Source organism: Heliangelus exortis, chromosome 1 (genome assembly GCF_036169615.1).
Source record: "Heliangelus exortis chromosome 1, bHelExo1.hap1, whole genome shotgun sequence".
Taxonomy (NCBI): Eukaryota; Metazoa; Chordata; class Aves; order Apodiformes; family Trochilidae; genus Heliangelus; species Heliangelus exortis.
In genome coordinates, this window is record NC_092422.1 from 53,033,180 (window position 1) to 53,047,063 (window position 13,884).

The window sequence follows — 13,884 nt, forward strand, 5'->3', positions numbered from 1 at the left end:
TCTTAAATCTTAATATTTTACCTATTCTTAACAACTTCTAAGCTACTCTAAAGAGTAGATCTTTTAAGACTATTATTCTCTTTCCTGATGATCTGGACTGTGCTCAGTTTTGGCCTGTAGCCTGAATGGCAATGTGACAGGGTATAACTGCTTAGGGGATTAGGGGACATCAGTCACAACACGGAAGTCAGATGCTGGCCAAGAGGGACATGAATAAGAGAACATATTATGCTTCTGAAATGTTGGCTGCATTTTGTTTTGTGCCTGTGGTGTAAAACCCTTTCTAAAACTCACCAGTGCTTAGGCAATTCTGCAATAAGTAAACAGTTCCATGCTGGATTAGACAATCCCATTTCTTTTGTGGAAAACTCTAGGTCTTTAGCCGCCTACATAAGGAACAGCAAAGTACTGGTATTTCATTTCCACATTGAAACACTGTTTTCAGCTTTGCAACTATGACCACAAAAAAGAATAAGTAACATAGTGCAAATGTCTGGCAATGCTAAAAAAATTTATCATTCTGTTAATAAATCAAAGCTACCTGCAACGTGACATGCTATTGGAAAAAGAAATCCACAGGTACACATTAAGTCTTCAGCTTTTTGTTTCACTTACTCAGTAGAGAGTTTTCCTGTAGATCCTGAATATTAAGCCCAGGGCTCATGTTTTGCCAGGTAGTGTCACTTTTTATTACAAAACATTTAGTGACAAATATATATCAGGAGAACAGAATGTAGAGAACAGTCACAACTGAATTCAAAGACAATGGGATGAGTCGTCTACTCACATCCTTACTCCACCACTTTTAGTACAGGACTCAGGTTTGACTGCCACTTTTCTACAGATTTATGATTCCTTTCAAGACACCCTTGGGGAGACAGTATGTCCCCAAGGCTTTATTTGTAGTCTGTCAGAAAACAAGAATCCTTGTCAAGTCAACAGGAATCAGTCAAGAGAGCTTCTCATCTGACAGTGAATAGGATATGTTGAATAAACATTGCACAGTAAACCTCTTCAGTTCAGCCCTGTGCAAGAGGGCTTTTTGAAAGTGCAGAGTTATGCCTATCCTGCTGCCTATGAGATCAGCAATTGTAATTAGTACCATAATTAGACAGAAGCCAGAAGAATTTAGTCAATGGGAAGGAGTCTGGTTGGAAGTTTGTTTCTAGTGGAGTCCCTCAAGGGTCAGCACTTGAGACCAGTACTATTCAATATATTTACTGATGACTTGGATGAGGGAGTATAGTGTATATCAGCAGGTTTGTTGATGACACAAATCTGGGTGGAGTGGCTGACACCCCAGAAGGCTGTGCCGTCATTCAGAGGGACCTGGACAGACTGGAGACTTGGGCAGGGAGAAATTTAATGCATTACAAGAAGGCCAAGTGTAAAGTCTTACATCTGGGAAACCCCAGGTACCAGTATAGGTTGGGGACTGAGCTGCTGGAGAGCAGCACAGGGGAAAGGGACCTGGGGGTGCTGGTGGATGGAAGGATGACCATGAGCCAACAATGTGCCCTTGTGGCCAAGAAGGCCAATGGCATCCTGGGGTGCATTAGAAGGGGGTGGTGAGTAAGTCAAGAGAGGTTCTCCTCCCCCTCTTCTCTGCCTCAGTGAGGCCACATCTGGAATATTGTGTCCAGTTCTGAACCCCTTGGTTCCAGAAGGACAGGGAACTGCTTGAGAGAGTCCAGTGCAGAGCAACCAAGATGCTGAAGGGAGTGGAACATCTCCCTTATGAGGGAAAGGCTGAGCGAGCTGGGGCTCTGCAGCTTGAAGAAGAAAAGGAGGATTGACCTCATCAATGTTTATAAATACGTAAGGGATGAGTGCCAGAAATATGGAGTCAAGCTTTTCTCAGGGTTAACTAACAATTGGACAAGGGGCAATGGTTATAAACTGGAGCATAGGCAGTTCCATATCAATATTAGGAAGAATTTTTTCATTGTGAGGGTGACAGAGCACTGGGACAGGCTGCCCAGGGAGGTTGTGGTGTCTCCTATCCTGGAAACACTCAAAGCCCACCTGGATGCATTCCTATGTGAGCTGCTGTAGGTGACCCTGCTCTGTCAGGGGGGTTTGGACGAGTTGATCTTTCGAGGTCCCTTCCAACCCATAACTTTCTATGATTCTACGAGTCTAGGAATTAGGCCAATACTTGGTACTTCTGAGAATATCTCTCCAGTATCCAGACCTCATTTCAAAAATCTAAAACTGGAACTTCTATTTGATTAAAGATGTATCCTATTATGCTAAGTTATGGACAGAAAAGGCTGAAACACAGCTAAGTTTTGTTCTGATGACACCCCACAGTTATTACTTGGTCAAGTAACAAGGTGGATGAATCTCACACATTCCTCCTGGAGGTCTGCATCTGCCTGTCTTCACCAGAAACTGCTTCATGGGTGACTGAATAGTTTCTCAAATGAGGGAAAGATGAGAAGGCAGGAAAGAGTCAGCCTATACAAAAAAATATACCAGAAGTATGTTGTAAGGTCTATGATACTTGTCTAAATGAGGATGTCATCATGTACTATCCATGGAAACACCCCAGGAATATTCCTAATATATATTCCAATTAATCCCCAACTATCCCAGAGCTGGGGGAAGTTGTCAGCAGAGGAAGTAGAGGACTGAGAAACTTGACATAAAAACCAAGAGGGAGATAAAGATTTGATGTTTGCTACAACTACATACAAGAAGCTAGTGAATGCTTGCTTTTCTGTCCAGTGTCATATAGACACCTAAAAATCAGTCCCAACACATTAATTTACATTATAAATTAATTCTAGTGAGCAAATAGTTAACTAAAAATTTGTCTAAAGGGGGAAAACAAACAAACAAACAAATGGTCCCAAGTTATCCTTTCAGAAAGGTGAATGAGAAGTCTTCAGAGATTGTCCTAGTCATTTATGTGGATGTATTCACCCACAGACTGACACAGTTCTGCATAGATGCATGCCATACCTAGTCCCCAGCCACAGAAAATCCATCAGGGAAAGCTGGTGGAAGTAGCCCCCATCCCCCCCCAGCACACACACATAAAATAGGGGGCCATGAACATCCTACGGCAGCTCCCAGCTTAACAGGCTCTGCCAACAAGCAAGAGGCCAGGGTTAGGGGTCATTCATCAGGACATGCAGAATCAGCATTTCTGTGGTCCTGCCCAGATGGTGAAGTTTCCATGCAGGCTCCAGCCCAAGGCTAAAGCTGCCTCACCAGGAAGGAAGAAATGGAAAGATCTCAAATTTTTCCACACAGGCACTTGGCATATGGGAAGATTACAGGGGATTTAAATTTATCACTGACCATCACTCATTAATCTTAGCTACACACTTGCCTCTTCAAGTGGAAAAATGAATATGCTGCAAGAGGAAAGTAAGTGTGTAAAAGAAAATAAATTGCAAGGTAAAACAAGACATAGCAAAACCAACTGTGAAACTGGCTTTGTTCCGAAAGCCCTAATGGATTATATAAACCAGTCATTAACATATATAACACTAATACCAGAGACGTCTATGAGTATTGCTTTACAATTAACACTCCCATTTTACAACAGTTGTGAAGCCTGCTGTGACATTTTTCAATATTTGGTATTTATCAAAATGTAACTTTTATACAAAGCCCTTATGTAGGGCTGCATACTACAATAACTTTAAATATCATGTCCTTCTTTTGAAGCTCAGTCGTAAAGACCACACTTTATACATAATTGTGCTGCAAAGGTACAATGATAACTTAATACACAAATACTGGAGTCCACATAATATTATTATATGATATATAGGGTGCTTTACCAAGCTCCCTCTGCAGGGTACTTGCATAGTTTTCTTTACTTGTTTTAGTAAATATGGCATTTTCCTCTCTTATGTTAATATTATGAGGTATAAATTGAATTTCTGATCCAGTTAGATAGATGTTTTAGAGAAAATAGAAAAAATTAACAAAATATGCATTTGACTAATTTATGCAAGGTAGTGCTGAACTTCTCTTGGATAATGAAAGCATATTTTTACCTGACTAAAGCCATTCTTCACCCCATCAGAAATATTTTTAATAGACTTTATATTTAAAAGCTTGTATTTAATTTCTATTCATTGCCTCTTGCTATCTGGCCATACATCTTTTGGAAACAGCCCAGAATAACAGAAGGTGCATAAACTATGCACCTACAGTAGTCACAGGCAGCACCACATGTGTTTAATTGTTGTTGTTCTGCTCCACACAGGGCAAATTTTTGTTTCTTCCCTAGAAATCTTGAAGATATGCTGAGAAGTCTTCATTACATCATAAGAACCAAATTTATTATGAAAGGGGTTTAATCTTACCAGAAAATCCATCTTCGATATTTTGAATACTCATTAACAACTAATGGGAAAAAAGTGGTAGGGTTTTGTTTTGGAAATATATTTTTGAAAACTGTCTACAATTTGAGAGATTTTAAATCTTGGGGAGCTATTTTTCATACTTTGATGTAATGAATGAGTAAAATTATAGCAAATCTGAAATTCCAAACATCATGACCCTTTTTCCTGTGCAGTGGCAGTTACCAGGGAAGTAAAAGAACACAAGAGCTATTGGAGGACTGTACAATTTATAGTAGCACAGCGTTCAACTCTTAGGATTACAGACAACCCCAAATGTGTCAGAAAAAGTTGAGAATAAAGAAACATTGAGAAAAGTGTAGCTGTATTTATACAACAAAACATTGGCCAAAAATGCACAGAGGTTACCACACACTGGGGAAAGCTTTCCTCTTGGTCCCTGTGGCAATCATCTTATTTCCTGGTGCATGAGATTAGATTACCCTCATTTTAGCATTCCTACCTACGGTTACTAGTTTTGCCATACAACTACCAGTTGATAAATGCCCAACTGAAGCTGCTGACTCTGTGATCTTCCATGCCTTGACAAGAATTTTGGAAGAGTACTTTTTTATCCTTCGTGTATTTATGTACATTTCTTTAAGGAAAGAGAAGACATATACCAAGATTTTTTTTTTTTTTTTTTTTTTTTGCATGTGGATATGAGGGATAAATATGAGAAATGGAAAAAAAAATTTAAAAATACAAAAGTTTTGTTATATATAAAAAAATTCAAGTAAGTCCTGTCAAGAATACTGTGGACCTTAATGAACTGAACAGGACACAGGGAGTCACAGAATAGTTTGGGTTGGAAGGGATCTTTGAAGGTCATCTAGTCCAACCTTCCTAGAGTGAGCAAGGACATCTTAAAATAGATCAGGTTGCTTAAAGCCCAAATAACCCTGATCATTTTTGTGGCCCTCCTCTGGACTGGCTACATTAGGTCCACACCTTTCTTGTACTGAAGACTCCAGAGATGACCTCCAGGTGTGGTCTCCCAAGAGAGGATAGAAGGGGAGAATCACCTCCCTCAAACTGCTGGCTACAATTCGTTTAATGCAGCCAAGGAAATAATTGACTTTCTGGGCTATAAACACACATTAGTGGCTCATGTCCAGCTTTTCTTCCACCAGTACCCCAAAGTCCCTCTCCATACAGCAGCTCCCAGTCCCTTCCTCCTCCAGTTTATATTGATTTTAGAAACTGCCAGGACCCAGATGTATATTTGCTTTAAACAGCAAGAAAAATTACTGCAAGTTGTGAGACAAATTCTGTTACTAAGCTCAGTATAGTGTTTAAATAGCAGGAAAGTGAAACAGCTGTCACAGGTGAAGAATCCATACTCAAATACTGTAGCTTGATTGTAATGATTATTTTTGCTGTATATCCAAAGTATCATATTTCTTTAGTACTGTTTATGAACTGTAGCTAAAATAGTATCTGTTTCCCCATATGAAAGACTCAGAGAGGTATTAACAAATACAAGCATAAGATTCAAACAATATATAGATCATCACAAGCATTTCTACAATGATGATATAGGGTTTTCTACAATTCTGTCCTGCTCAACAATACTTTCTCCACTTTCTTACATCCCTACTTATCACAGTCTATTCATGTCAGCCTCATTCTATTCTCTTCTTTCATTCTCACTTGTTTCCTGGCCTATCAAACTCGTGTGTCTGTGCCTGCCTCCTTTTCCCCTTATCTTGTGTGCGAAAACACTGGCTTCAAAACTTTAATTAAAACAAGGTACGGAAAAGCTAACCCACTGAACGAAGTCAGGGACTTAGTAAATGTTTTCTGTTCCTTTCCTAATCTGTAGCAGGGACATGGAACACTATTTTGTACAACTTGGCTGTGTTATCATTTCTTCCTTAAGCAGCACCAGAGAATAAACAATTAGCAATTTTCTGTATTTATTTTTGGCAGGCACCTTGAGAGACAAATTATCTGTCTCTAAACACAGATATAAATAAGCATAAAACATATAGCTGTTTCCCACCTCCTTGTCACTGTATTTCAACTACTTCTGGAACATGCTGAACTTGTTTACCTTTTGAGCAATGCAGCCACACAGAGGAACACAGCCCTGAAACGTGCTCTTTACTCCCCCTTTAAAAAGCTTTTGTTTTATGAAGCAAATATAGGTCACATTTCAACTGAGACTAAATTGAGTAAGAGATAATAGGCTGTGAAATAAAGGTATTCATAAAAAAAAAAAAAAAAAAAAAAAAAAAAAAAAAAAAAAAAAGCATTTTAGTGGTAGATCTTTAAAATTAGCTGATGGAATTAGAGGAGGTCTTAAAAAATACCCCTGTTAACATAACTAGTTTTCAAAAGTCTTTAACAAGGGGTGTGATTTCCATGTAACTAAATTTGCCCATTTTCTTCAGTCCAAAGTGTGCCAGAGTAGTTCCAGGACAACAATAATGACAAGTGAACGAAGGTCCTATCACTGTCTTAGTAAAGTCTGTGCTGGGAGGTAAGAGTGAAAATAAAGCAAAAAAATAAAACCAAACAAAATTAAAAACTTAAGTCTGACATAAGAAAGAAAAATCATGTTTCCTGTTGATCACAATATCATTAAAGGAGCCACTCCACTCTGACATAATGCTCACAAAACCACAGAAAGTTCAAGAGCAACAAGATGCACCCTACTCTATTGTTCAGTATAATTGTGACTACTGGAACAACAGTCTACCTTTCAAAAATCATACAGCCAGCTCATATTTGTTCGTATCTCTTTTAAAATATATATTCTTGTTTCTACAATATATTGCAAGATGGGGAACAACCTCTGCTAAAACCTAGATCAACTACTGTTACATGACAAAAAAAAAAGCCAACAGAAAAATGATACCTCAACATCACATTAATCTCTTTCTGACTATTCTTGTAAAAATATATGAATTAAAAAACCTCTTTGGTTTTGACTAGTTTAAACTTCCTTCAGTTACGTTTATTATAAGATTTTATGCACCTTTGAATTTTCAAAGTACTGGATGTGCTAAGTGTTGCTATTCTAAATCAAAAAAAGAGTCTATAAAAAGCTAATATAAACTTATTTTTCAATTGACTTTGATTTAGATTCTAGAAATATGGATTACTTCAGTTCTCACTGTTTTTAGGCTGTACTGCCTGTGCTCCTATTCTTCCTTAAGGCTGATTTTGTTCTCCTCAGACAGGTCAACCAGGTGGGCTTAAAGGAGTGGTGGAAACACTAGCACTGGGAAACTGCTGAAATGTCAGCAGAAACCCTCAAAGGCTTTTTTTTCAGGTGGGAGTTGCAAGAGCTTTCCAGTGACCGATTTTGATGTTTTCTGTCATTCATAAAGGTTGTGATGCAAACTGACATCTTACTGCTACCCAAACAACACCCTTTTGATATCCTCGACACCGTGTACCTTGGCCCATCAAAACACAGGCCCACATTGTACAAGATTATTCTGTAAAGCAAGTACTGTGACATATCTAACTCTGAAATTCTTTGTAAAAAATTTTAAGACCTCTTGGAATCATAGAATCATAGAATCATAGAATCCTAGGGGTTGGAAGGGACCTCGAAGGATCATCTAGTCCAACCCCCCCTGCCAGAGCAGGGCCCCCTAGAGTACATCGCATAGGAACGTGTCCAGGCGGGTTTTGAATGTCTCCAGTGAAGGAGACTCCACAACCCCCCTGGGCAGCCTGTTCCAGGGCTCCGTCACCCTTACAGTAAAAAAATTTTTTCTGATATTCAACTTGAACCTCCTATGCTCACATGGAAGGGCAACCGTTCCTCTCTCCACCCTCTCAACCCCCTCATTCTCACTGCCCCATACTCAAAAGAGGAAATCTGGAGCTGCAGGACACAACTCCAGCCAGGAATGATGATGGAAGAGGTGATCAGGCAGTTCAGACTTCACCCTGCAGGTTCATCCCTCTTTTTAAGCACCTCTGTAGTTCACCAGCCTTACTAAAATGCAGTAGATGGCTATGACTTTAATCTGCTGCTGAAAATATCACAGATGTACTCTTCCCTTTCTGGTTTTGTCCATACCTCAGGTCTCAGTGAAAACTGACAAAAGAAATTATTAAAAAGGAAATACCAAGAAGAATGCACAAGCAGGTAAAAGTGTTTTAGAGCTGGGAATTTTGCCTTTCCATATTTCAGGTTTCTCCCCTCTTCTTTCTCTCTGGTATCCACCAAATGTAGGTAGCATCCTCCTAAATTGCTCCTAGGATGAAAAAAAACCTAAAACCAGCGGTCCTTCTAAATTGTCCCAGATACATCAAGTAACTTTTGAGAGAATTTCATTGATAAAATTCAAGAAGACTCCCATATTCTCACCTTAGAAAAGCAGGAACCATGAAATGGAATAATATAACCCAAGTTTTACCACTGAGTTCACCCTGTTATGCTAGCAGAAAATCCTAGAAGCAAACCAAGAATTTACAGCCTGCCCTGAAAATTAAACCAATGAACCTCGTGCAGAGTGAGCTGACCAAAATTAGCATCAAAACCAACAAAAGCTTCTGCCATGTACTGCACTGCCATCTTCCTGCTGCAGGCAATACCTGTTCCCCATGGAGAAATCCTGCAGCTGCACTCATTTTTTTCAGTTCATGGAGCTAGTTTCACTCCTTTTGATTTTGACAGGATCAGCCCTGGAAATAAAACCCTTATCTTGACCACCCTTTCCCAAGGAGAGATAGGAGTAAGGCATATTTTTCAACCTTGACATATGAAGCCTATAACTACTGCAACAAAAATACTGCTAGTAAAGTGAGATGGTTCTTTGTGGAAAAATCCAGCTTTTCCAACAAGCTTTCAAAGTGATGAAGTCAGTTATAAATACTGAATTATTCACAGTACATTAATCCATCTAAAATAAATCACAACTCTGTTGCAATTTATATATAATTCTCCTTGCTCACTAACATACACTTAGAATTAGGAAGCTGTCACTAAATACATATATCCTAATTATGAATGGAAATATAGGGATATACATACATAAGTATACATACACACACAGAAATAAAGTGGGATGCAATAAAACAAAACTTTAAAGGGTGAGCTTAAGAGATAGTTTTTAAGTAGGCTAACTCCTAAAAATGCAAGGATAAAAATGAACATGAAAAAGTTCCTGTTCTCATATTTTATCGGATAGAAAACAACAAATCATGGCATTATAATATTAACTTTTAATGCATTGAAAAATAGGGTTAGAATTTTGGAAAAGTGTTTTCTCTCAGGAATACTGCAAAGCCTTATCAGATTCCAAAGATTTTGCTTCTCCTTTATTTGACAAGGCTTTGATGGTGTGTGTTAGGGACTCTGACTCCATCAGTCCCCAAAGGACAGAATACAAATCTCAGCTGCTGCAGCAGGCAAAATAGGTATGAAAAACTCCTGAGACTGACTTTCTTGCAGAATTTGCTGCCCTTTTATTCTTGTTCTAAGAAAGATATACCGCCATCATACTCTTCTATGATAGTTCTGCACATTTTTTCTAGTTCTAGTTCTGGCAATTAGTTAAAAAAATCATAAATGTGACAGAACAAAATAAGAAAAAAACAAGATACTCTCAAACTGATATAAACAATTGTTTTAAAAAAATATTTAAAAAATTAACAACAAAAGCCAAGGCAAGAAAACAATGCAAATATGCATATGATGATCTATATTTAAAACTGGCCTGTCACTGTACCTTCATTTTCCTCTTACTGAATGAATACTTCATGTCAGAGAAAGCATTATCACACATAATTCCTGTCAGTGATGTTGCTTAATTAGTCAAGATCATGCAAAACTTAGGATAAAAATAACTGACTTGGGGCCTTCAGTCAAGAAACACAAACACAAAGGATATTTTCACAAGCTGTGGAGCTATGGGTTTCATATACTGTGTATGGAAAAGGGACACTGAAGTATTCTGCAGAGATGGGCTACACAGGACTTCAGCTTCAACTATACCATAAATGCGTTAGCCTATAATGCATGCTTACATTTTTTAAAAATTCTTGTAAGAAATTGGTATTATATCTAAATATATGTAAATTGTAACAAATATTCCCATTATGTGGCACTTTTTTCAAAAAGAGTTGGCATATGAAACTTTGAAAACTTTTTCCTCTCATCCCCCAAATACCTAAGGGGAAAACATACAGGACATGTAATACATAATTTCTGCATTTAGGTAGGTACAAAAGATGAAAAACTGTGACAAAGAGTCAAAAACAATCCACCAAGACAGCAATAGAAAGCAATTGCTTAAGAATATTTTTCTAAAAACTACAGTACTTAAAATATTCTGCATTCAGTATTTCTTCATGTTGATCCTCAGGGAGAAGACAGACTTCTCTCTGATGCTTTGTCTTCTTATTTTCAAATGTAATTATCTCTAAGCTAAAGGCAGGTAATTGCTAAGACAAAAACCTATTGTCAGTGTTTTCAAGACATTCATATGAAACAAACAACAAAGCTGTACTACAGCAGTAAAGTTTTGAAATCATTACCTTTAATCTAATTTGCATTAATTAGCAAATATTACTATTTTTCAACTTCTCAAAAGCATATGTTGAAAATAATTTTGTCGATATACCAAAACTAAAGGCTTCCACTGAGTTTTCTGAAGTGTCACATCTTTTTGTCACTTAACAGGCCACTCATCTTTTATTCTGTGTATGACGAAAAGTAAGCAGTACATCAAAACCACTTATTTCCTTACCTCACACAAGGTAAAGTGGCAGATTAAGACACTCTCCAATAATTTTTAAAGTAAATAACACTCAAACATAACAACATTCACAGAACAAAATTCAGAAGCTGCCAATAACTACAGGAAATATTAAATCATAATTTCCAAAAGTCTTGCCATTAGTAGCAATGAAGAATACACAACCCTGCAAAACATTAAACAAGTGGATTTCATTTTCCTTATACATAATCTTTTATTTATATCCATAAGACTGTTCACAACCTAAGTGATTAAGTGTTGCTCATAAAGAAGACACAGGAAAAAAGCATTTGAGTTTCCCACCGCTGTGACAGAATTATGTTGTTTGACCTGAGGATGTTCCAAGGGTCAGGTTCACAAGTATTCAAAGTTTGGATTCAGCCATCTCTTCTTATCTTGCCTTATACTTTCCACTCCTTTCCCATCCCCAGATGACACCACATATTTAACTTGGACCATTTCCAGAATAATACATAAACACAGTCAATTGTTCATGTAGGGTCCCTCCCTGTTCAGAATTACCCATCAGGAAACATTTTCTGAAATTTGGATTTCTTTCTGAAGGGCTGAGAACTCACTTCAGAAACTGCTGGGCAAGAATGTACTCTTAACTGTACCATCACATTAAAAAAGTACTTCTCATGCCATCATACCAAAATGAACTCCCCACATGAGATGATGGAACAGGAAAGTCAGGAATGCCTTTTCTTTATTAACTCTAGGTTTTTCCTTCTAGTTTTTTTCCTTCTGAAAGCAAATATTGCATGTTTTCCTGTGACAGAATTTTTTGTTTTGAACAGAATGAAATAAATGCATTAGATCATACCCCTGGATTTTCCAGCAGACATTTTATGAGGAGGAATTTTCTCTTTGTCTTGACATTGACATTCAAGATTAGTTCTTTTTTTTTTTTTTTCTTCCTAATTAGCTCTTTGAAGACAATTGTATATTTGAAACAGAATACTTTCCCTCAGGGCATTAGAAACTTAATCTGTTCAATTTCCTTTCAATGGACATTGGAAACAAAACAGTGCATTGTAGCTCAGTGGGGAATTAAGAACTATGTGACATGAAAAATGGAAAAAGCACCGTGTAAAAAAATTCAACACAGTCGGCAATAAAAATATAGTTATGAAAAAATCTACAAGCCATCTTATTAATACCTGACATAACTTCCTGTTCATATTAAAGTATGTTTGTCTTTCAAAGGAGGTTATGACACTAAATTTACACAAAAATGAAGATTTTTATACTCACAACAACACATTGAGTAAATAGCATTAAATCATGTGGAATATCTTAAAAAATCTTAGGACTTTCTGATGACTTTATCCAGTAGTCTTCTTTGTCACTCAAAGGAGTTTTTTTCTTAAACTTTGATCATACTAAAAAGACTAGATCCCTCACAGAACTCTTTATTGCCATGGTATCTGAAATTTAAAAAATCAATAATGCTATGCATACAATTACAAGATCATGGTGATAAACTGTGAGGCTGTTAATAGCATTTTAGACAGAAGTTACAATTGTAAGTCTTATTTAAAAAAGCAACTGTTAGATTAACTTTTGGATGCTGATCAACCAGTCACTAAGAAAATTACTGCAGGTCTTTATTTACAAATCCTGGAGAATTTATCTGAAAACAATAATAGTAGTTTTGTACTGTACACTATTGTACCAGTATAACCTGCTAGAAAAGGAGCTCTACAGAATATTTTTTTAGTACTGCTACCATTCAGACTAGTATACAGTAATTTCTCCTGTGTCCCATTTATAGATATGCTGCACACATACATGGGTACAAAAGTGTGTGTACTCTATGTATATACATATATAGACAATATAGAACTTCTAAGAAATTAAATCTCATCCCTGTGTAGATTTCAGTTTCAGCTGTGCCTCTACAGAGTTCTGAAAGGTACTTACTGATGTGTAGAGGAAACCTTCTCCATTTAGGGCTATATACAACCCAGTCTTTACACCCTGGATAGCAACAACTCGAAGTCCCACTGGTATAAGGTTGAATAACGCTGTGAAGAAAAATATGAACAGATATCAATATGCTGATGCTATTACAATAGTCTAATAAATATCACCATTAAAAAGAAAGACAACTACTCCCAGCATAATTTTTTCTGATTTCAAAATAACACTAATTCAGAAAATCTTGCTTCTAGTAAAGTTAATCCTAATATTAAAGCCTAAGTAAGCCTTAGCCTATTGCTAAGTCCTGCAATATCAGTAAGTTCTGCAACACTTCAGTATTTGGCCGAAATGCTAACTAGCAAATACAAAGCACAAAAAAATGGACTATAATAAATCTATGCAGTACTGCAGACATGAGTATCTCAGGAAATTTGAAAAGAGTCAAAGACCAACAGTTCCTTTATAAATATAGACTGATTGTAAGGGTAACACTTGTGAGGTACAATGCAGAATACATCTCTCTGATTCTGGAAAGGAATTTTTATTTTCTTAGGCATTTTTATGGTTTTGGATTAGGATGTACTCTCATTAAGATTACTTTCAAGGGGTCTGTGATTTCAAATCCAATTTTTTTTTTTTTTTTTTGCTTTTGTGAATGTTATATCTGATACAAGCAGTAGTACATAGCCCTCAGGTAATGGCAGAGGCTTATCACAGTTCAGGAAAGCACTGAAATAACATGCTTCACTCTGAATGTGCATAAATGCTATTGAGCTGAATAGAAAACATATTCAAAGACTGAGATGCTGGACAAAAAAAAAAAAACAACAAAAAAGGTAACAAAACCCTAGCTAATAGCAGATACCCTA

General features: G+C 37.1%; 1 protein-coding gene across 4 annotated transcripts in view; it reads right to left on the reverse strand.

Moving 5' to 3' along the window:
* The window catches only part of FGF14 (fibroblast growth factor 14), a 413,408-nt gene that overhangs the window by 84,999 nt on the left and 314,525 nt on the right, over positions 1-13,884 (reverse strand). For all 4 annotated transcript variants that reach the window (XM_071742600.1, XM_071742608.1, XM_071742613.1 and 1 more), the window contains exon 3: positions 13,016-13,119. In XM_071742600.1, the coding sequence (XP_071598701.1) occupies positions 13,016-13,119 (104 nt within the window). The remainder of the gene's footprint in view (positions 1-13,015; positions 13,120-13,884) is intronic.